The sequence below is a fragment of the Meles meles genome, chromosome X, assembly GCF_922984935.1.
Source record: "Meles meles chromosome X, mMelMel3.1 paternal haplotype, whole genome shotgun sequence".
Classification (NCBI taxonomy): domain Eukaryota; kingdom Metazoa; phylum Chordata; class Mammalia; order Carnivora; family Mustelidae; genus Meles; species Meles meles.
Window position 1 is genome coordinate 130,939,307 of NC_060087.1, and position 23,128 is coordinate 130,962,434.

The 23,128-nt window shown below is 64.5% G+C and overlaps 2 protein-coding genes across 4 annotated transcripts in view; both read left to right on the forward strand.

Annotated features, from left to right (window-relative positions):
* The first annotated feature begins 1,464 nt into the window (after positions 1-1,464).
* Positions 1,465-15,440, forward strand: BGN (biglycan). The gene is made up of 8 exons (XM_045996507.1): positions 1,465-1,602; positions 10,493-10,744; positions 10,992-11,104; positions 11,579-11,792; positions 12,294-12,404; positions 12,629-12,722; positions 12,809-12,947; positions 14,256-15,440. Exons 2-8 carry the CDS (start codon positions 10,495-10,497, stop codon positions 14,451-14,453), a joined length of 1,119 nt encoding a protein of 372 aa, XP_045852463.1. The 5' UTR covers positions 1,465-1,602; positions 10,493-10,494; the 3' UTR covers positions 14,454-15,440.
* Positions 15,441-22,324: 6,884 nt separating this feature from the next.
* The window catches only part of ATP2B3 (ATPase plasma membrane Ca2+ transporting 3), a 58,747-nt gene continuing 57,943 nt past the window's right edge, over positions 22,325-23,128 (forward strand). For all 3 annotated transcript variants that reach the window (XM_045995792.1, XM_045995790.1, XM_045995791.1), the window contains exon 1: positions 22,325-22,540. The gene's annotated coding sequence lies outside the window, so the exon portion shown is untranslated. The remainder of the gene's footprint in view (positions 22,541-23,128) is intronic.

A 23,128-nucleotide genomic window follows, 5' to 3' on the forward strand; every position in this document is an offset into this window, starting at 1 on the left:
CCCTCCCAGACCCTGTTTCTCCCACATCTCCCTTCTCCTTGGCCTGGAAGCTTCTTGTAGGCGGCCACCACAGCTGGACCAGGACACCCCGTGTCTCCGGTCCTCAGCCGAGGGCGCTGAACTGATGCTGCTGCGCCTGGAGGGGGATCCGGGCCCAGTCATATCTCCAGGCAGAACCTTCTAGACCTGCCCACACGCTGCTCTGGACAGCAGGCCAGGTGGGCAGGACCTGCAAGGCTCAGCCCTGTTCTCCCTTCGAGGACCCACCTGTCCTTCACCTCCCTCAGCTGCTGCCTGTGGAGCCTGTCGTCTCTCCGCGCAGTTTTCTCTTTTGATCTCAGCTCCTTGCCTGCCTTTACTTTCTTCCCTCTGTTTCCTCGCTTTCGGGCTCTGTGGAAGCTCTCCCCTCGCCCGCGGGAGCCCTCCTCAGTGCGGTGTCAGCCCGAGACGGAGGCGGGCCGCGGCCCGGCTGCACGCTGGGTGCACAGACCAGGGGAGGAAGGGGACCCCGCCGGACGGGGAGGCGGGCCGCGAAGGCCCTGGGCTCCAGACACAGGGGGAGCTGGGCTCCCAGTGGTCACGTGGGGCTGTGGGTGATGATGGCCTCTTCCTGGGACGCTGGGCAGGCTGGCCGGGTTTGCCCGTCAGTGGCCGGCATAGGGCTCAGCCCTGAGGAAGTGCCCACCCGCGGAGCCTTCGCTGGCTCCCGGGGGACCACAAAGAGGATGAGCAAAGAGCGATGACTCACTTTCCCACTCAGCTTGCCTGAGCCTCGGGGCGGGCAAGCTAGGGAAGACCCCCAGAGTCTGTGACGCCTCCCTGTCCGCGCCCAGCTGAGTGTCATCACGAGCTCCCACGGAGAAGACCAGTCCTCTTTTCGAGGGAAAGACGACGAGTGGGGTAGGGGGCTGGGATGGCCAGGGTACCTGGGAGCCTCATCCAGCCCTTCCAGAAACGCACAACGGCTGCCTCCCTGACTGTGGAGAACCACCTCCTTGCTCAGGAGGCTCTGGGCGGGCTCAGGACAGGATCCCAGGGGCCACTCGCTGGACCAGCGACCACAGGCCACCTCCCCTTCTCCTCCCTTCCCCTTTCTGCCAGTTCCCGCCCCTCTTTGGGCCTCAGTGTCCCTATCTGGGCAGTGGAAAGTTTGACTATCTAAGGCTGTGCCTGCCCGGAGACACCAAGGGTCCTTGTGTGAGTTAGTGTGTCCCTTCCCCATGCACCCGGGGCGGGGGGGTGGGGGGACGCTAGCCCAGCCGTCTACAAGAAAATTGCTCCCTTTGAAGCTTCCAGGGGGGCCTGGAGGCCTGCCCCCTCCCTCCCTTCTTCCCTCCCTCTCTCCTTCCCTCTCCGCCCCACCAGCCCCCTCCCTCTTTTCCTCCCTCCCCGCCCCCTCCTGCTGTCCCCTCCCTGTCGGCCAGCCCAGCCCGCCCAGCCTTTAGCCTCCCTCCCACCGCCTCTGTCTCCCTCTCTCCACCAACTGCCCGGGAGTAAGCAGCCGCTCTCGGAGGGCCCAACAGAGACGGACAGACGCACTGACTGCCTGACACCCAAGCCTGCCAACTAGCCAGCTCCTGCCCGGCTGCTTGTCCTCCCCAGGTAGGGCTCCCACGCCAGCCCCCGTTGTCCCCGCTGTCCTCTCCTTGTCTCATCCCTGGTTCCACTGCCCTCTCACTGTCCTGGAGATGTTCCCTGTCCCTACGGCCCCCACACCACCCCTCCACATCCCTACCCCTGTCCTGCCACCCGCTTACCTCCCTCTCCTACTCCCAGACTGCCTGCGGTCCCCACAATTCCCACGCCAATGCTGTAGGCTCCTGGCCCGTACCACTGCGTCGCTGCCCTGCGGCTCCCTTAGTCCTTGCCCCTTTCTGCATTTTCTGCCCCCCCTTTCCTCTCCCTTCTGGCCTCACTCGGCAACACTGCCCGCCTTGCCTTCCTGCCCTCCCTGCCTCCTTCTTGGGGTCTTCCCCCTTGACTGCTCCCCTCCCAGAGCATGGCCCTGGCATGGCTGAGTCGCTGGCATCCCAGCTCTGCCAGTAGCCCTCTTCCTCCGCTGAGAGTCCCTGAGTCCCCGGAAGCTCCCTGCACTCCTGCGGCCCGCCCTGCCCAGGACTAGTCCTTGGCATGGGCTCAGAGACTTGGTTTCCCTGGCACACTCCAGGCCGCCTAACCCACAGTCCAGTCCCCTTCCTCCACCTCCTCCTGAGTGAGGGGTGGGTCCACATGGCCCTGGCCACAGGGTCCGTGGGTGCGGCTGGCTGGGTGACTCTGTTCTGCCTGTCCCCAGGACCCCCTGGGGTTGAGACTCAGAATGGAGGGGGATGGGCGGAGAGAAACGCAGGCAACTGGGCCATGTTAGCCTGGGCAGGCCTGGCTTGGGGCCCCGGAGGGCTTCTGGGGACCCTGGGGCGGGGTGAGGCCACAGGTCCACTTCCAAACTCAGACATCGTTGTCCCAGCATGGGTGCCTTTAAGGATCAGTGAGATTCAAGAGCTCTGTCCCCCAAAAGCAGCCCCCACAGACTGGTGCACGGGGTCACTCCGGATTGTAGGGAGAGCCCCAGGTGGGAAGCCAAAGCGTGGCTGCAGGGTCGCTCCCGAAGTGCTTTGGAAGGGAAGGAGTAGCCCCTGCTGCTCTCACTCCCGCTCCCTCCATTGTACAAAGGGAACGACTGAGGCCCAGAGACAGGCAGGAACCTGCCCACAACTGCACAGCAAGTCCGACGCAAAGCTGGGGCCAGGACCCAGGGCTCCTGACGGGCAAGGCCTGGCTGTCGACGCCGTACCACCCAGGGAGGCCTCACTTGGGCACTGATGATGACCAGCTGTGGCCAACCGCATGGCATGGGGATTGGAGTGGGAGGTGGCGGGTCCTCTGGTCCCTGATCTGCAAGTTCCCAAGACGGCTGGCATGTTGAAGGGACTGCCAAGTGACCCGGGAGAGGAGCAAGGCAGAAGAGAGCTCTGTGCACGTGTCACCAAGTGCCCTGGAGGGTTGGGGGATGGGAGCGTCCCCCTCAGGGCTCTGAGGGTGGGGCCGCGGCTCGGGCACTGGCCCATCAGGGCTGCCCAAGACGGTTCTGCGGAGGGGAGCAGGGGGCCCAGGGTGCTCTAGGGCAGGGTGGTGGGTTAGGGTGGGCAGGGAAGATCCCCTTCAGGCCAGGGAGACTGTTCTCCAACCATGTTTGTTAAGGGCCACTCTGGTCGCAGATATGGCCAGTCCTGTCCTCAGCACGCTCCTGCCTCCACGCCCTGCACCCTGTAGAGAGTGACCGGCGTTGAGACAGGCCGGAGATGCTCAGGCCTCCCTCAGTGCCGAGGAAGTTTCCCGGGGAGGTCCCTGCAGGGACAGGGCTGGTGCGGAAAGAGAAGGAGCGCGGGCGGCCGCAACCACGCAGGGGAGAGCCTCCTGGACGCACGCAGCTGCCGGGGCCTTCCACTCCCTGAGACCCGGGCTGCCCTGACAGAGGCCCCTTCATGTGAAAGCCGCCCATGTCTGGCTACGGCGGGGCAGTGCGGGGTAGCCCTGCGGGGCGGGACGGTGGGTGTGCATGGAGAGGAAGGCACCGCGCTGGATGGCGAGAGCAGACTGGGAGCCTGCCCCCCCCCGCCCACCCGCCCACTGGCCGGCCTTTAAGCCTTAAGAACCTAGGTCACAGTGGGCATGAACCATCCCACCGCCTTGTGTCCTGCCCTGGAGCAGGGACCCGTGTGCCCGTGTTGTACGTGGGGAGCCTGAAGCCCAGCTTTTTCACTGATGGGCTGGGGACAGTTCTGGGCAGGCTCATTTCAGGGGCCCAGAAAGTTCGCCTGCCAGTCCTCTGGCCAAATTTCTTCCCCATCCTACCAGTGGCCCTGGCCCGCTGGAGGAGCGTAAAGGAGGAAGGCCAGGAGGAAAGGGGGTGATTGAGAGACCCCAGGGCGTCCAATCCGGCGCCTGTGCAAGTCCCCTTCCAGGAGGGCCGCATCTGTCCCAGCTCCCACTGCCTCCCTCTTCCACTCCCTGGAGAAGCCCTGTGGAGACAGCACAGCACAGGACAGGACTGTCCCAGCGGTCACTTGCCCTTACCCGCCTGGGGACACAGTTGTGGCAAGAGAGAGTAGCAGTCTCCCAGGAGCCCCCTGGGCACACAAGCAGCAGGCCAAGGCCCAGGCGGCGTCCACGCTGCCCCCGTCCCCCGCCGCCCCCCGCAGATGGTCCCAGCCCCAGCCTCGGGGCCTCTGAAGCCTCATCTGCTGAGCGGCTGGCTCGTTTGTCTTGCACATCTCTGGGGACCTTCCAACACCCCTGATTGTAAGAAATGTCTTCCCACCCCCACCACGACTCCCTCCCCACCCTCCTCATCGGTCACCCCAGGGTAAGAGAGCTTGATCTCTGCCCGGACCTGCCTTCTGCCACACCTGTTGGCCCCAATGGCGCGAGGGGACACATCAGCCCAAGGGCTTGGCTCAAAGTGAGGGACAGGAGGAGTGATGGTGGCTCTGGCAGGTTCCCTCCTTGTGCGCTGTGGAGTTGTGGGGGCGGGGTGTGAGCAAGAGCTCCCCCTAAAGGCAGGGTCCTGGCGGCTTTGTCCCCTCCTGTCAGCTGACCCCGGTGTCAGTCAGTACCCCTCCCCTCCGTCCTGTCCTCTTCTGCTCAGACACGGGCCCACAGCTCGACCACCCACAGGACGCCTTCTATAAATCCCACCTTAGAGGGAGGCAGCAGGGGGCCGGCCCGCAGGGGTGCTGCGCTGGGGGAATGGGGAGGGTGTCTGCCCGGTCCTGCCCCCGGGGCCTGAGGCCCATTAAGGCTCACAGGTCAGCCCTGCGGTCAGGCCAGTCTCCCAGTGGCCCCTGGGGTGGGTGTGGGGCGGGGCCCTCGGGACCACCTCCTCTAGGGGGTGGGTGGCTGAGATTCATCCCCCTCACCAGGAGCCCTCAGCCCGAGCGCCCCCACCCCGAGGCCGCCTTCATTCCCTCTGGGATTCCAGGCTTCTGGGAGCCGCCCCAGAGCCACCCCATTTGGCTTCTGCTGCCTCCACCAACTGCCCTGCTCTGGATCGGGGCGGTCCATGGGGTGGCCGTGGAGGACGCCTTCTCGCCTAGGGCCCAGCAGCCTCAATTCCCACGGCAGCCTACGGAGCAACATCGTGGCTTTCCGGCATTCCAGAGGGGCCACGCAGATGACTCAGCAGCCCCTCCCTGTGGCAACACGTCTCTCGGCTTTAAGGGGCTGGGGTCTCTACCCAGTCTCCCAGCACTGGCTCTCCCAGGCTAGAATCCGCAAACATCAGCCTGGGGCTGAGCTGCAGGGCTCTGTAACTCTAAGCTCCCCCGTTTCTCTCCCACCATCTGCCCCTTAAGGGCTGGATGGCCAAGTGGAACGCAGCATCCAGAGGCCCAAGTGGCTACAGGATTTGGGATTTGGGGAACAGAAGCAGGACTTGAAGGAGAGACAGAGGGCAGCCCTCCTCCCAGGAGACCGGAGGCCAGTGTGACTCTGAGCTCCTGGCAGCCTGAGTCCCCGCTCACCCTTGATTATGGTCCACAGGGGCCTCGGACGCCTCCTGGCCGAACAGAGGTGTGCACGGGGGGAGCCCCTGGAGGGACCTCCTGGGCCAACTACAGACAGCTGGCTCCCACCCCCAGCCAGATCCCCTGGAGGAGAACAGGGAACCCGATGCAGGGAAGGGGCTGCCGGAAACCCTGGGAAGGAAGGACCTCACTTGGCCTGGCCCAGCCAGGGAGCAAGGCAGGTGGGACGCCAGGCTCTGGGAACCAGGCTGAGAACCTCTCCCTGTGGGGTCTGGTGCCTGCTGGGACGGAAAATGCTCCAGGGGAGCTCCCCAGCCTGGCTGGGATGATGGCTTTTCCATGCCCCTGCAGACCTGGACCAAGCGCCTGGCGGCTGTGCTGGGGCCACGGAGGGGCCGCTGGCCCCGCACACGGTGGGGAGCTACCGCTGGCGGCAGTCGGAGAGAGGCCCCGTGTGGCCGGAGGATTCGTGGGGCGGCAAGCAGGGCCCAGCTTTCCCGCAGCATCACCTCCCAGGTCAGCGGAGGGAGCTGCCCGGGAGTCCTTCCCAGGGGCTCCGAGGCTGGTGCCGCGCCCTGCACAGCCTAGGGAATGCAGGCTCTTGTGGCTTCGGGACCTGTGGCACAGCAGGCAACGGTGGAGGCTGGGGCCAGGCACATGGTCAGGCAGACAGACAGACAGACTGCCAGTGGAATCCAGTTCTACCGTTTCCTTACTGAGTGACCTTGGGCAAGAGTTTTGGGCAAAGTCTGGGCCTCAGTTTACCTATTCGCCAAGTGGTAACAACACGGCTTTCTTCTTTTGGTCTTTTGGGGTGGGGGCGTGGTCATTTAAATCCCCCGCCCCGTTTCCAGGAGAGGGTAGCATCCACCCTCTTCCTCAAACAATCCAGAGCATGCTGAGGAGGAGCTCAGGGTCTCTTCAGTGAGTGGGAGGAGAAGGAAGGACACGTGTGAGAGGACCTGGAAACTCAGGCCCCTCAGCTGACCTGGGTCACCTGCTGCCTGGCTCCTGGCCAGCCATTTGACCCTCCTGCTTTCCAGAGGTTTCCCAGCAGAGTCGGGGAGGGGTGGATGGCTTTCCTGAACACGGAGGGGAGAGAGGTCTGGCGAGCCAGCACCGGCCCACCTGCCAGCTCCCTGGGACCAGCCCCCTGCAGCCGATGGGCCGGCTCCCTGCTGACTCCCTGCGGCCTGCAACTGGCACTGGCAGGTCGGAGCTCCCCCCGAAGGCTGACAGAGCCCGGGGCCCACCGCACGTCCAGTCCCCCCGCCCCGGGGGACCAGGGCCAGGGCAGGAAGGAGCCGACGCAGACGACGTGGGGCTCAGGGCCTGCCTCCTCCCCACTCCAGCCACGAGCCCCTCACACGGTCGCCCCCTCACACGCACACCCCTGCATAAGCTTCGGCAGACCCGTGGGGGGCGGGGGCACATGTCTCCTCTCTCTGCTTGGCACCCGAGTGAAGATTCCATGCTGTCGGGGGGCCGGGGGGGCGCGGGAGGGTAGCAAGGAGCAGCTGGGACTGTAGCCTGTTGTTTGAAGCTGGTCCCTGAGGGTTTTGGTGGACAGAAGAAGGTGGGGGGGGTACCCTGTGCTGCCTGTCTCCGTCGCACCCCTTTGCAGCCACATAGTCTTGGAGCTTTGGCAGGGCTAGGTAGATGGTGGTGTGCACACCAGAGTTCAGGTCGGGTTGTTCAGTGGGGCCAGACGCCCTGGGCTGAGGCCTCGGGACAGTGTCCGGCGTCTGCGACTTGGCAGCGGCGGCCCACACATCTGCAAGCAAGCTCCCAGCGTGCGCCAGACCTTAAGCCCTGCTCCCGCCGCCCTTGGCCTGGCTTGAATGCCTGGCACGGCCCCTCCATGTTCTCAGAGGCTGCCAATGCGTCGTGTTTGGCGCTGACCGGGAGCAGTCCCGCTCGGAGGACTGCGCCGGCTTTCAGAGGGCTAGACAAGGAAGGCCCTATGGGTCTGGCGGCGCGGGCTCCGGGAAGCCCAGCCTTTTCCTGTGCTCACACCTGTGGGCACTGGGCCGGGGGCCTCATGGCCATGACCACTTCTTTCCTCTGCTCAGAGAGGGAGGGGTCAAGCAAGCTCCAAGTACGCTTTAATGGCGCTCGAGGCCCGCTGTGAAGTCCTCCGGGACACCCCCTCAGGTTCACTGTCCAGCAAGCCCCCTCCTCCCTGGGCGACTCTCCCCGCTGCATCTGCTGCAGCTCCCGGAGTGGAAATGAGGCTCTGCTGGGAAGCCTGCCCATCCCCGACCCCGCCAGCCTGTCCATGGCCTGGGCCCAGCCGGGAGAGAGCGGCGGGAGAGCCAGCCCCACCTTGTCCTCAGCCTCTGTCATCGGGCCCCTGGTGGAGGACCTCCAAGCCCTCAGCTTTAGGCCCTCCCACCACAAGCCAGCCCGTGCGGGAGCCCGGGGCCGCCGCTCCGCGTCTCCATGGCCCCCAGACACAGTGACCTCAGGCACAGCTGGTCGGAGCTGATTCATCTCCTCTACAGCCGCCATCCCCCTGGGACAGGTCCCGGGAGCCCATGTGGAGCCAGGGTGGCCAGCGTCCCTGGATGGCCTCCCCAGTGCCGTCCATCCTCTAGTCTGGCGGAAGGGCCAGATATGGGGGCTGAGATTCCCTGCAGAGAGACCCCCCCCCGAGCCCTCCCCAGCCCTGACAGGCCGGAAGAGGCCTGCTTTTGTCCACCTCTCCCCACAGCCTCCCGCACCCATCCAGGTGAACTGTGGCTCCCAAGGCCTTCCGAGTCTCCCACTGGGCGGTCCAGCCCTGACTCATCCCGCCTGTGAGGTAGCGGCTTTGGCAGGGGTGCCAGGCAAGAAGGGAGCAGTCTCCTCCCTCTCCCCCATTCCATCTTGCTCTCCTGCCTCCGTCCTCCCCTTCCTGTTCTCCCCCACCACTCTTCCTCCTCCCAGCTCTGGGCGTCCAGTGGCTCCCAGGCGAGGGCCCCAAGCAGCGGCCCAGGCCTACCCTGTCCTGCCCTGGAGGTCGCAGAATCAGGGGAAGAAGGAGGGACGCACTGCCCAGGTAGGCAGGCACAGGGCCTTCTCCCTACTCAGTCCCATGATCTTCTGGGGGCTCCCCTGGGTCCTGCCTGGCCAGTCTGGGGCTGGCAGAATCTGGGGTATGATCGTGGGGTGTTGGGGCTTGAAGGAGCTAGGCCGACTGGGTGCTCCCCCCGGACATGGGGGTCCTTACTTTGCTGTGTGACCCGGGACAGGCACGCAGCTTCTCTGAGCTTGTCACCGCAGGCCACACTCAGGATGGCTGTTGGGAGCTGCTAGAGGCGCTCTGGGGCTGGCTGTCCAGCTGAGTCCACCGAACCACGTCCTGGGTCCGTGACCTCCACCAGTCAACCACACCGCAGCCCTGGGTGCCAGAAAGGCTGTTCCGTGCTCTCCTGCTCTGTCCTCGGGAACGGTGGGAGCCAGGGCAAGCTCCATGACCCACCGAGGGGGTGATTGAGTGTGGAAGGGGGTGGCAAGACTGATCTGGATGGGAACCCGGAGAGTAGAGCAGTTGTGCCCAGACCCAGAAGTGGTGCTAGACCCCTGGCCTGCTGTTCGGGAAGGTTCTGGGGCAGGGGGGCTGGCAGCCTGCATCAGCCAGCGCAGCCCCACACCAGGTGGGCTGGCTCAGGAAAGCAGCAAGAAGGTGTCCTCTACTCCCCGGGGACCCCTTTGACGTTTCCACCCAGCGGGGAGGCTCAGGAGTCACCCAGCCCCACTGAAGCCCCTCACAGCCCCTCCCCTATCCAAAATGGGCCCCAAGTGAGGAGGGTCTCCCTGGGGTGGGGTCCAGTGTGGGTCTGCAGGGAGCCCCTGGAACCTGGCCAGTCTCACCGCCCACAGATGCCCCCAGAGCAACCCCAGACACCAGAGTCTGGGAGGGAAGCAGGGCAGGCCCACTTGTGCCTGTGTAAGAAACAGGGAGATTAGGCTGCTGGGACTGTCCCGGGAGGTCTGGGTAGGTGAGGCCGGTGGGACCTTCCCACAGGGGGGCCGCTGTGTGGGAGAAGAAAGGAGGCGGGTAAAGACGGGCACCAGGGGCAGGTTTGGGCAGGACAGCTTCCCCCTCACGCCCACCCCGCTGCCCAGCCTGGGGGAGCCTTCAGACAAGCCCGAGCCCGCCTGCCACCTTGGCAGGAGCCTGGTCCCCTCTGGGGGCCTCCTCAGGGGGCCGGGCCACGGGCAGGAGGCAGGCAGGAGCTGAAGCGCGAGCCCTGGGGCTCTGCAGGCCAAGCCAGGTGAAGTGTTGGGGGCCAGGAGAAGGTGCCAGAGCCCTGGGGAGCGATGGGGAGGGTGGTGGGGCCGTGCCCCCTCCCCGCAACGACTTTGCCCCTGCTCTCTCTCTCTCCCCACACCGCACCGCCTCCAGGGCTAGCCTGGGTCTCAGCCCTGCATGCCACCTGGTGTCTTGTCCTCTTGACTTTTCTTCGAAAAATGTGGGTGTGCTGCAAGGGGGAGCCCAGGCAGGGAAGGAAATGACTCACGGTGGTCTAGCTCAGTGCTGACTGCGCCCACATCATCCTGAGCCACAATTCAAACCCAGATTCTTCAAGGACGAAGAGTTAGTTGCCTTTCCGTCCTCCGTCCGCCTCCTCCACTTCGTTCGTTGCCCTCACTGACCAGCCCACCCTGGGGCGGGCTTCCAGCTGACTCAGTGGTGTGTGGGGGCCAGCGGGGGAGGGGGCCAGCGCTGCCAACTCACTGACTGGCAAGACGATGCATCGTCCCTGAAAGCTGGCATCCTGCCTGGGATCAGAGGAGAGCAGAAAGAGGGGTGCCTGCCTGCCCACATCCGCTCCCTCTGCTGCCCCCTTTCCCGCCGCTCCTACCTTGAGGTCCATGGAACCTAGGCTGCTGGTGTTTGGAGGTTTGCCGGGACAGGGCCCGGAGAGCAGGTACAAATGCCGAGTGCCAGCTGGGCCCTCCTGACAGCCCCTTCCCCCTCCCAGGCATGTCCACCATGCTGCCCCTGTGGCTCCTGGCATCCTTGCTGGCCGTGAGCCAGGCCCTGCCCTTCGAACAGAAGGGTTTCTGGGACTTCACCCTGGACGACGGGCTGCCCATGCTGAATGATGAGGAGGCTTCAGGTGCTGAGACCACGTCAGGGGTCCCGGACCTGGACTCCCTCACGCCCACCTTCAGCGCCATGTGTCCCTTCGGCTGCCACTGCCACCTGCGGGTTGTTCAGTGCTCTGACCTGGGTCAGTCCCGGGACCGGGGGGTGGGGGGGACGGGTGCATGAAGGCGCCGGTCCAGCCTGAATGCCCCACCGAGGAGACACGGGTCTGTCCTTCGGGAGGAGCCTGAGAGGGTGGGGTGGAATGGTGTCCAGCTGTCTGGCTGCAGGCGGTGGGGAGCGAGAAAAGCCTTCCTCTGTGGCAGAGTCCCTGCGTGCGTGGCCCCATGCTCAAAGTCACTCACGTGGGCGACGGTGGCCCTGGCCCCCAGGTCTGAAGGCTGTGCCCAAGGAGATCTCACCCGACACGACGCTGCTGGACCTGCAGAACAATGACATCTCCGAACTTCGCAGGGACGATTTCAAAGGCCTCCAGCACCTCTATGTAAGCCCAGCGCGGCCCCGAGGGGCTTCGAAGTGGTGGACCGTCTTCCCCTAACGAGTTGGGTGCTTGTGGGTGGGGGCCCGTGCAGTCCTGCGAGAAGTCTGCACAGCTGCAGGTCCCAGCTCGCCCGCGAGGATGTCTGCAGCCACAGCAGCCATAAGCCCAGGGCAGAATTGCTCACCCGGTTCCCTTTGCGGCTGAAAACTTTCCGTTGTATCAGGGCATCGCAGCGACCCGAGAAGGACAGATTTCGTCATAGCCAGGGTGCAAGTAGGGAAGTTGAGGCTCAGAGAAGGGGGGTGCCATGCGAGGCAGGAATGGCACAGCCGGGCCTGGGGGACCTCCTCGAGGCTGCGCTGGCAGCCCCCACTGGTCCCCAGCCCAGGGTGGGTAGGCAAGGGAGGGAGAAAGTGAGGAGGGCGGGGCGTCGGGGGGGGGCGGGCACCTTCACTAGCCACATCCTCCCCGTCCCAGGCTCTCGTCCTGGTGAACAACAAGATCTCCAAGATCCACGAGAAGGCCTTCGCCCCCCTGCGGAAGCTGCAGAAGCTCTACATCTCCAAGAACCACCTGGTGGAGATCCCTCCCAACCTGCCCAGCTCCCTGGTGGAGCTCCGGATCCATGACAACCGCATCCGCAAGGTGCCCAAGGGCGTGTTCAGCGGACTGCGCCACATGAACTGCATAGGTGAGTGAGGCAGGCAGGGGGCGCTCGCGACAGGGGCCTCTTGCAGCTGAGGAGGCTCAGTGCCCCGGGGAAGCCTGGTGGGCCTCACAGAACATTCTAGGAGCCTGCCCTGGGGCTGCCTCAGCAAGATGAAGAGATACCTGGGGACCATAGAGAGAGGGAAGGAAAAGGGCCAGCCAGCCGGGGACCACCCGGGACCCAGCCAGAGGAGCTGAGCAGGCTGGGGTGGAGCCCCACCTTGACCTCTGGCTCCCCTCCCTTTCCTACTGCTTCCCCTACCCCCGGAGGCCTTGCCCCTACCTCCCAGCACCCTTGGGAAGTAATGGTCTTGAACAGTCAGGAGTCTGCAATCAGCCCAGTAAGGTAGCAAGACTGCTTTCAGGGGCAACTGGGGAATCAGGGCCCATTGGGCCAGCCCAAGCCAGGAAGTCCACAGGACCTGGGGCTGTGTGGGCGGCCGCCCAGATCCTGCACCGGGGCTGAGCAGGGCCTCTCTCCTAGAGATGGGCGGGAACCCCCTGGAAAACAGTGGCTTTGAGCCTGGAGCCTTCGATGGCCTAAAACTCAACTACCTTCGCATCTCTGAGGCCAAGCTCACCGGCATCCCCAAAGGTAGGAAGGTGGCCCCTTCCCCCCACACTGTCAGGCCTCCATTGCAGAGATGGGCACGGATGGGGGGCGGGGGGCAGGAGACGTCTGGAACCACCGGTCAACTCAGGGAGGGCTTTGGTAGTCCTGTGCTCGTGTCTGCGCCCCCCCCCCCCCACATACAGACCAGCCCACACACGTGGCCTCCCCTCCTGCACTCCATTCAGAGCACCCTCTCTTCCTGGCAGACCTCCCCGAGACCCTGAATGAGCTGCACCTGGACCACAACAGAATCCAGGCCATCGAGCTGGAGGATCTGCTCCGCTACTCCAAGCTGTACAGGTGCGCTGGGGGGTCCAAGCGGGGGGGTGCCGCCCCCTGCTCTTTTCGCCTCTAGCCCTTTGGTGCATCTCACCTGCCCTCCGCAGGTTGGGCCTGGGCCACAACCAGATCCGCATGATCGAGAACGGCAGCCTAAGCTTCCTGCCCACCCTGCGGGAGCTGCACTTGGACAACAACAAGCTGTCCAAGGTGCCCTCTGGCCTTCCGGACCTCAAGCTCCTCCAGGTGAGAGTGGCAGCCCCCGCACCAGCTGCTGTAAGGCAACATGGCTTAGGACCTTGCTGTGGTCTGGCCAGCTCCTCCTGCTCTCTCTGCCTCCACCTCCGCATCTGGAAAGAAGCAATCGCAAGGATCCGTGCCGAGGAAGGAGGGAAGGCGAGCGGGGACTCCACTGCGGACGGCAGGGAGGGCAGGTCATGGGCAGAGAAGAGGTGTGAGGCGTGAGCAGGAGTTGGCCTAGTAGATATTGTAGCTCAAGTGTTCCTAGGTGGTGGGACACCAGAAAGGCATGGCAGAGCCTGGGAGGTCAGGGGACAGTCTGGCCATGGGAGGTGGACAGATTTTTGGCAAGATAGGTTCAGCTCGGGGCAGGAAATAGACTGATGGGGGAGGTGCAGGGTCTTGCCTGGGGTTCTTTCAGGGACCCCTGTCCCTGGCTTGGCTTCCAGTCTCTTCCTCGGCCCATTCATACTCTCCAGGACACCTGCCATTCTCACAGGCTGTGCAGCCAGAGCCAAGTCCGAGACCAGCCCTTCCCCGGGTGAGGGCGTGGGAGACGGGTCAGCCCAGAAGCAGCCGCAGGGAGGCCCAGGCCCGGCTAAGCGCGCCCTCAAGCGGCCGGTGTCCTCTCTGCCTCTAGAGGGCGCAGTTGCCCCGTGAGCTCCGCACCACCGTCATGGCGTTCCCTGCCGCTCACCTCCTGCTTCCACTGTCACTCAGCTAGAGAGGGGCTTCAGGAAGTTAAAGGCTGCTAAAAAGCAAGCACCCCTGGGGACTGGAAGGAAGAGGAGGTCATCTGCTGGCTCTTTCTCCTCTCACACCTACGGGTCTCTGGAGGAAGAGGCTGCTGCCCAGAGCCAGGCCTGGAGTTTGGGAAACTCAGAGAGGGCCAGAGACCATCCATGAGCCCAAGGTGCCATCTTCCCTGCACGGATACTCACACCCCCAGACCCCTCACTTCCCACCCACCACACACCACGTCTGGGTCCCTCATCCCAGCCCCCGGTCACACACCAATACCTGAAAATCACCCCAACACCCACCGGACACCCACACCCAGGCCTTGGTTTGCTGCCCCCAGCCTGGGAAGAATCACATTCTGGCTCTCAGAGGGTCAAGCGCTACAATGAACGCACCCCCAAGGGGTGGCCAGGCGGGACTCAGCTGGGAGGGAGGGCCCAAGCCCTCTCTTATCTACCCTCGACTTGGCCCAGCCAGGCTGGACCAGATTCCAAGCACCGTGGTGGTGGGGGGCGGGGGGGGGTGAATCCTCCGCCCTGGCAATGGGCCTGAGCCACGTCCCTCTGCCCCCAGGTGGTCTATCTGCACACCAACAACATCACCAAGGTGGGCGTCAATGACTTCTGCCCCGTGGGCTTCGGAGTCAAGCGGGCCTACTACAATGGCATCAGCCTCTTCAATAACCCTGTGCCCTACTGGGAGGTGCAGCCGGCCACTTTCCGCTGCGTCACTGACCGCCTGGCCATCCAGTTCGGCAACTACAAAAAGTAGACGCAGCCAGCAGCCGCCGTGGTGGCCTGGGCAGGGTCTCTATAGAGCCCAGCGGACGTCCTGAAGGGGAGGGCAGAGCGAAGGAGCAAAGCCAGTGCCCAGCTGCTCCCGTTCCAGCCCCGCCCTCGATCCTGGACCCCAGCCCGCTGCCTCCCAAAGCCCTCATCCTGGCTCCCAAGCATGCAGATGGGGCATGAGACCCAGCCTCCATCACATGCCTCCGGCTTCAGAGCCGCCCCTGCCCCCGCACCCCCAGCATAGCCACTCAGAGGCACCCTCGTAAAGCTTTCTTCCCACTCACCAGGAAATCAAACTGCCCAAGGCTCCAACCCAAGAGAAAGGGGCCCTGGGTCAAGGGGCTGGGAAGGAGCTAACAAGGATGGAGACAGCCCACCCCACCCACCTGGGACACGTTCCTCCTCGTGTCCTTCCAGCTTCCAGCCATCCTTGGGCTGGCCTGCTACCCTGGGCCTCCCGTGCCCCCCCAACCCTTCTGCAAGACCATGGCCCATTCATCCAGGCCTCCTCGCTCTGCTGGCCTCCGGACCAGTATTTGCTTCTCTGGCCCTCTGGCTCTTTCTCCCCCTCTCTCTGTCTCCATCTGTCTCTCTCAGCCTCACTCTTCTCTCTCACATCTCTGAGCTGGGTCGGTGTCTGTCTCGCTGGGCTTCTGCCCAGCCCCTACCCAGGCGAGCTAATGAACAGAGGGCAGCTGCCTCCCAGCCTGCCCTGCCCAGGCCTTGTGCCCAAGTCTGGACAGTCCTGGAGGGGACCAGTTGCTGGAGGTGATGCACCCCGCATACACCCACAGTCTGAAGGGGCGCATTGGCCCTGGCAAGGGCCTGACTCCTACTGGAGCCCCAGCCAACTGTCCTTGTCCCTGTTTCCCCCCATGACAGCTAGTTCTCCCCTCCCTGCGCCTTCTGGCCCCCTGGTACGGTGGGGCTGCTTCTGAGGTCAGTTGTTGTCCTTCAATTAAAGAAACACTGTGCAGTATGGCTCTGTGTGCTGCCATTCGCGGGGTGGCCCTGGGGACCGGGCAGACAGGGGAGAGCCACCATGGGCCACGTGGCTGGCTCCCAGGCTCTGCCCCTCCGTGCCCACTCCGAGCCTCGGGCTTCCTCTTTGTTGCCCTCCCTGCCCGCAGGCGAGAGTCCTCAGTGCCTCCAGATCTGACACTGGACAAGGGGGCCCCTTCCGCTTTCTTCGAGGTGCTTCCATGGCCCTAGCTGTCCTCAGACGGGGCTCCTAAAGCAGGCCCGGCTGAGAGAGACTCTGCCCTTCCGGAGCAGAGCATTTGCCAAGCACCTGCCATCTTCAGAGCCCCAGATTGGACCGTCACTCTGAGAGGGGGGCCTGGAGATCCCAGGGGCCCTGCCAGCCTATCCGGATGGGATCTGGGGGCTCAGAACCATGCGAGATCTCGGCCGTTATCAAAAATTGTGCACAGCACCCAGGTCAGCACCAGGGGGCGCCCACCTGGGCAGACCAGGTCTCAGAGACCAGGCAGCAAGCTGGGCTTGCCCACCCGCACTGGCCTGGCCTGGGTCCCACGCAGAGCCTCCCCCACAGCGGGTCCCACTGGATGCTTTCCAGGACGGAGCCTGAGAAGCCTACCCTCTAGGGAGACAGGCCTGGCCCAGAAAGGGCAGCATGGGCCTGGGAGGAACCGTCCCCAGAGCAGAGTGCCCTCCGACGGCAAGGCCAGCAGACGGACGTGGCGTCGGCCTCGAGCCTGCTGCTCGTCCTCCGCTCCCCACAAGGGGCCCTGGCCTCAGGCGGTGGGGGCCGGGGCTTCCCTGGGCAGCCAGGGGCCGCCGATGAAAATAGAGCAGGCAGGGCCCATGAGGAGTGCCAGCCCAGGAGAGAAGGAGCTCAGAGTCTCCACGTGCTGGCTCCGAGCACAGAGCTGCATGCCCTTCCGCCTGGCCTGGCACCAGGGTGCCCAGCGTCCCTGAGTTTCCCCTTTTGGGGACAGGAGGCGCCGCTCAGCATGGTGGCCCCGTGACAGAATGTCAGCCGTCGGCATCATAGCACTATTCTGGGCCATGTGCTCCACAGCCCAGCAATCTCTGCTGAGCTGGGCAGGCTCGGGGCAAGGGCACTGGCCAGGGGCCAGGAGACTGGGCCTCGTCAAGTCCCCTCACTGGCTGGGAAGAGGGAAAGCCAGAACTGGGGCCTGGAGGACACAGAGACACGGAGTCCTCAGGCCATTTGTCTGGGGGCCGGTCTGGGGCACCGAACTGTGTCAGGCAGGTGCCAGGCACCCCCAGAGACCTCCACCTTCCCTCCCAGCCTTGTAGGTCACCCGGCACAATAGGGGACAGCGCACCCTGCAGGCAGGACCCACACTCTGCCCAGACCGGAGGCCCCAAGGCATCCAGGGGACAGCTTGGGCCCGGCGGCAGGAGCCCGGGGCTGTGAACAGGCCCACACCGCAGAAGAGCTCGTGAGTCCTGGTTGGAAAAGGGTTCCACGCCCACGGCAGGGGGCACAGCCCTGGTCTCAAGGAGCTGCAAACTATTAGCCCTGCTTGGGCTCAGGAATAAAAGCCAGGGGATCCGGCCCGGTGCCCCAAGAGGGCCCTCTTTGTGGAGCTCGGAGCCTAGCTGCGGTCACGGGGAGGCACGGGGTGAGCTGCGGGAAGATGGGGGACTCAGGGGGCTCAGGTGCAGAGCCTCCGCTGTGCCCCCAAAGCCACAGCAACCGAGGGAGGAGGAGCCAGCTTCCAGCCACTGGACTTGGGGACAGATTGGACGTGGGGTGACAGGCAGCAGGCAGGCTGAGGGTGTGGCACACACCCCCCACCCCCGGTCTGAGGCCCCTGGAGGAAGAGGAAGGGGCCACGAGGAACAGGACCTGAGGGCCAGGAGACCCCAGGCGCTCTGGGGGCGTGGGCGCAGCTCAGAGGATGGGTCTAAGCGAGAGAGAGAGCCGGGGCAGGCACAGGTGCGCCCGCGCACACACAGGCGCACACACTGCACACACACACTCACACACACACAGGCCCTGAAAGTCACAGGAGCAGTTCACTCAGGGAAGGCTGTCCTACGGGGGAGTGGCTGCCAAGGAGCGTTCTCAGCAACACGGGGCTGGGGTGGGGGTACGTTTCCAAGTACTTACTGCAGGTCAGGCGCCTTCTGGCCGTAGCGGGGCCCAGCTGGAGCCTAAGCCGAATCCATTGCCTCGGTTTAGACAAGTTAGGGCTTGTCGGAGGGGCAGCCCGCCAGGCGTCCCCAGACCATGGCCGGGGAAGGGGGCAGGGCACCTCAGAAGGTCAACTCCTCCTTGAAGGGACCCAAGGGGCAGCTGGAGGGGCCGCTCTGAGAACTTGTTCATTCACTTCTGGTCCCCGCCTCGGGTCTCCAGGCCCCCTCCCCGTGGGCTCTGGGCTCTGGTCTCGGGAGGGCAGGGGCTGCGAGAAGAGGCAAAGCCCGGGAGGCCAGAGCCTGGTGGCAGGAGCAGTCGTGCCCAAAAGGCCATCTCGCCCTTGCCAGACCTGAGCTGCTCCTGAAAATGAGAGAGGAGCTGGGGTAGAAGCTATCGAGACCCAATGCCTGCAAGGTCCTAGGGGAGGTCTGGGGGCGCCAGGGACTTGTTGGGGGCCAGGTCAGGGGCTGATAGGAGCTTTCTGGAAAATCAAGGTGTCAGCAGGGCCGTGCTCCCTCCAAAAACTAGAGGGGAATCTCCTTCCCGCTTCTCCCAGCTTCTGGCGGCTCCGGTCCTTCCTCCACTTGTGGCTACCCCTCCAGGCTCCGCCTGTCTTCACACGGCTTCCTCGTGTGTGTGTGTGTGTGTGTGTGTGTGTGTGTGTGTGTGTGTGTCTGTGTGTGTGATCTCTTTCTGCCTCCCTCTTATAAGGACACTTGTCACCGCATTTAGGGCCTATCCAGATAATCCGGGATGATCTCTCCATGTCAAGATCCTTAACTTAATCCCACGTGTGCGCGGGGGCATTTCAGCCGGCCATAGGGCCGCAGGTGTTGGCTGATCTGGGAGGCCCCAGCACAGTGGTGGCCCCCAAGGCCTTGGAGGAGGGGAGGAAGAAGGGTCCATGCTCTCAGCCAGGGAGACAATGGACACTCAGGAAAGGGAGGGCCGTAGGGCCAGGCCAGAAGTTCCCCTACTTCAAGGCTGGGCTGAGGAATTCCTGTCCCCAAAGGAGACTGTGACAGCCACACCAAAAGTAGCTAGAGGGAGACCAGGCAGGGGGGAGGGGAGGCCGCTGCCGGGCCCAGGAAGAGGGGTGTGGTGAAGTGGTGCCGGTTGGCTGAAGACCTGGGAAAGAAAGCGGGCGGCAGTGGGGGAGGGGAGCGCTGGAGGCAGGTGACGAGGAGGGGGTGGTCAGTAGGAAGAGGGAGTGTGGGTTCCTCTTATGCAGGCTGGAGGGAGACGGGCCTGAGGGCGGGCCTCTTGTTCTTGGCTTTGTTTCTTGGGCCGAGAGCACCTTTGAGACGTCCCGGGTGGAGGCAGCTGACCATGTAAGAGTCAGGGGCACCGACCAAGGTCTGGGGCTCCTGAGGGGGCAGGAAAGGGTAGGAGCACAGTGGGGACTAGGCGTGGGGCTGGAGGAAAGGAACAGAGGAGGGTTCAGGGAAGCAGGGAGGTCTGGGCCGCTCAGCCAATCACCTTCTCCTGCCGCACCCCGCCCTGAGCTGCCGGCCTCCCTGGAGCTGCCCCCTTAGCATTTTCAGCACAGGACACAGGGCTTGATGTAAGGAAGAACTTTCTAGAACTTTCTCCCCACCCACCTCTGTGCAGATGGAAAAACCAAGAGGGGCTGGCCAAGGAGCAGAGGCCATTGATGACAGTGGGAGAGTTTCCCTGGTGCCCAGGCTCCCTCACTTCCCAGGTCTGAGACCTCCCTCTTGGCCTCAGGCCACAAGGCTGGGGACCAACAGTTTTGAACCACAGGAAGGGGGCCATCCCCTCTCCTGGCTCATTAGCTCTTTGGGGATTGCCATTTGCCAGAGACTGGACATTTTCAGGACGCCGTGGAGCTGTGGTCCAGTCCCTTCAGCGCTCTTGAAGGCCACATACCTTGTTCCTTGGCCAGCTGACTTTGGCCACAGTGGGCCTCATCACAAAGGCGTGTGGCACAGCCAACTCTGGCCTAGGCTAGCCCTTGGCAGTACCCCTAGGAAAGAGGCGAAGGGGTGGTGGTGAGTGTTCCTTGCCTCTGATTTTTTTCCCCCGACTCGTTTCTTCCCTCTGGGTGTTCAAGGGAAACCCCAGCAAGAGGTGGGAGCCAGACGGACTTCAGGTGATCGTGCCAAAGCCCCCACGTGGGCAGCAGCCATCGGCAATCAGTAGGTCCCCGATCCCTGAAGGAAGGCGGTGACCCCGTTCCAAGGGAGTCTCGGCTCTTCTCTTCAGCCACTCCTGGGCCTGCGCGTGTGAGACTCTCCTCTCTCACTAAGCACCCATTTCTTCCCCGCTCCTCTCCTCCCCAGGCGGCCAACACGTGTCTGCCCAGAGGCTGACCGATAACTGGACGTTTGCCAGCAGCCAGGGACCTCAGGCCAGGGACCAAAGGACATGCCTCCAGGCCAGACTGCAGGAAGCCTGCCACAGCGGGCATGGGGACCCAGCTTGCACCTGTGGGGTAGAGGAGGCCATAGGCTCTCGGGCAGTGTTCCCACCACTCAGGGTTCCTCTCCCCTTTTGCGGATGCCCCGGGAGGTGGGCCGGCACCCCAGTTCCCGGCCAGGCTGAAGACCCACCCAGCTGCACAATGGGCTTCAGTTGGGGTCCGGGGTTGCTCCGAGTGTGGGGCGGCAGGAAGAGCAACTCCAAGACAGCGGGAGGCTCCGCGGGCAACGCTGAGCTCGCGAATAGAAGCTTCGGCTTTCGTCTTCCCTGTTCTGGGTCCAATGCGTCAGGCTCTGGGGCTCTGGGGCTGTGGGGCCAAGGGAGCCAGACCTGCTGCCAGCCGCCCCTGCTCGGGCAACCCCCCACCTGTGGGGACACCTGCAAACCCACAGGAGAAGTGCACAAGTCGTGTGTGCGAGTACGCGTGAGCGAGCACGTGAGTGTGTGTGAGAATGAGGGCGTAAGAACATGGGCCGACAACAGTGTGAGGCTGGGTGTGAGTGTGTATGAGAGTGTGCACAACTCAACTGGCGAGCATGGCGCAAGCGTGCGTGTAAGTAATTGTGCGTGAGTGTGAATGCTGTCGACTATGTATATGAGTGTGCACAAGTGTGCAAGCATGACAGCATGTGACTATGTGAACCGTTGGGTGTGAGCGTCTGCACGTTGGCTGGTGAGTGCTCACGAGCATGTGTTGGCACCAGTACATGGGAGTGACCTGTGAGTGTGTAGCGCGTGAGTGAGCAAGCATGAGCCAGATGAATACGGCCTCGTGTGTGAGTGTGAATGCGATCGAGCACATATGCATGTGTGAGTGAGTGGGGGGTGAGCGTGTGTGTGTGACAGAGCATACATGACCATGCCGGCATGTGTGAGTGAGCGTGTGTGTGTGTGTGAGCGTGCGTGTGACCTCTGCCTGCACTGAGAGCGACCAGATCTCAGGGGCTGTTCTTGGAACCAGCTGCTTCCTGCAGGAAGGACAAACTCTGGGCAGCTATGACAGTCCCCTGGCCCAGGGCAGACCCTTCGAGTCCTACAGGTCCCTTCTCACAACAAGCACCTCCTCCTGGAAGACTTCCTTGAGCCCCGCTCCCCCCCCATCCTTCGCTCCCCCATCAATACGCCCTGAGGGCCCTTGCCCCACTTTGCTGACCGCACATTCACTCTGCCCGCCCGCTCCCTGTTCTGTGGCCCCTGCTGCGTCCCCAGGGCCCAGCGTGGCCCTTGCACACAGGACGCCCTGGGGCCCTGCTTGTCCGAGGCAAGAAGGAGTTTGTGGCTGTGTCCCAGTGTCTTCTACCTGCCGCATTCTTGCGCTCTGAGCCCTGCCTGCTCTGACGTGGTGAGGCCTACTGTGGGCCTGTCACTTCTCTTTCCTACACTCAGCCCCTGGGGCTTCTGATGCCCTCAGATGGTGGCAAAGGCCTCCTCTGAGTTCAGAGGCCCCCACTGTCCCAGGAACTGGGAAGTTTGGGACCCTAAAGACCGGTCGCCCGGGCCAGCCAGCTTGCACCTGGCTGCAGGGTGTCCATGGGCACAGGCTCCGTGTCTGCCCATGGATGTGCCGATGTGCGTTGGCGGGTGTGGGTCTTCTCTACACTGGGGCTTGTCTGTGTCTGTCTGCACCTGTATGTGTCCCTGTGCGTCTGTCTTGGGTGCCCACCTGTGTGCAGTAGCTCTGCGTCCTCTGTGATGGCGTTTATGTGATAACCTTTTGGGGTCACCAACTTGGAAAATCTGCATAAGCTCCAGTTTCCTCCCCAAAGATGCTTTTAGTGGTCATACTCCCAATAGCAGGCAGCTCCAAGAGCATCACGACCCCCTGGGAAACCGCAGGTGCCCAAGAAGCCCTCGCTACCAATCAGCAACCCAGCTCCACACTCCACCTGACTGTGAGGGAGAGGGCCCCGAGGACAGGGGTCTTGAGAGGGAGCAGCAGTCGGGTGCCCCAGTCACATGCTCATCGCTCTTTCCCTGCGCTCCCAGGTGCCAGGGCCCCCAGGTTTCCAGCCAAGCCCACCTCTCATCCGCTAGCGCCCTCCGGGGGCACTGGCAGACCCGGAAGGACAGGCACCCCCGCGCATCCCGGGGGACAGAAGGGCGCGCTCCAGGAGCGTGGCTCTGGAGCCCCGCGGCCCCCGCGCGGCGCGCCGCCCCCCGCGCCCGCTCCCTCCTCCCTTCTCCTCCTCCCCCCCTCCCCCCCCCCCCCCCCCCGCCTCCTTCGCCTCCCTCCCTCCTCCCTCCCTCCCTCGGCGCTCAGAGCTGCGGCTGGAGCCGAGCGCGCCGCGTCGCCCGCCGCCGCCGGTGCGGAGCGTGAGGAGCACTCGGCCGCAGCTCTCGCCTGCCGCGGAGGGTCGCGCCCGGCGCCTCCGGCCAGGTCGCCCTGTGCCCGGGCCTTTCCGTCCTTGGAGCGGATCGCTGCCCGCCGGGCGCCCGTCTGCAGCGACAGCAGCCGCTGGAGCCGAGGCCGCCGCGTCGGCCGTGCCCGGGACCGGGTAAGTGGTGCCTGGGGCGCGCTGGCAGGGGCGGGCGGGGCGGGCGGCCCAGCAGGTGGCGCGGCCGGCAGGTGGGGGGACGCGGGTCCCCGCCCACCGCACCTGCGCCCCGCGTCCGGCCTGCGTGTCCTTGCGGCGCCGCGCGTCACCCCGGGGGCCCTGGGCTGGCCGGCAGCGCCCCGCACCCCGCGCCCCGCGCCCCGCGCCCCGCATCCCGCGCGCACGCGCATCTGCGCCGGTGGGGGGGTGGGAAGGCCGCCGGGGGCTGCGGGCGGGGTCCTGGGCGGGCAGAGCCTGGCCTCCCGGGCCTGGGCTGGAGCCAGGTTGCGCTGTGCACCTTCCCAGAGTCTCTCGACACCCCCTCCCCCCGCCCCGCGCCCTCGCACTGTGTCATCTTCCCCCAACACACTGAGAAACCCTCACGCGTTCCTACACTGTCCCCCGCACGCCCACACAGCTGCCCAGCAGACCCTGCCACCTGCCCGGGCAGCGCCAACAATGAGCCTCCCAGGCCACACTTGGGTAACTCCTTTTCCATCCCTCCACGCACAGCTGTCCTCCCCCTCCTCACCTGTGTGACCTTGGCCA

What these genes read in the sequence shown, in the direction of transcription:
- BGN (XM_045996507.1), top strand. Translation starts at nt 10,495, where the DNA reads ATGTCCACCATGCTGCCCCTGTGGCTCCTGGCATCCTTGCTGGCCGTG. An exon ending in AAGGCCTCCAGCACCTCTAT is followed by an intron (nt 11,105 to 11,578) that starts GTAAGCCCAGCG and finishes TCCCCGTCCCAG; the next exon opens with GCTCTCGTCCTGGTGAACAA. An exon ending in GCGCCACATGAACTGCATAG is followed by an intron (nt 11,793 to 12,293) that starts GTGAGTGAGGCA and finishes CCTCTCTCCTAG; the next exon opens with AGATGGGCGGGAACCCCCTG.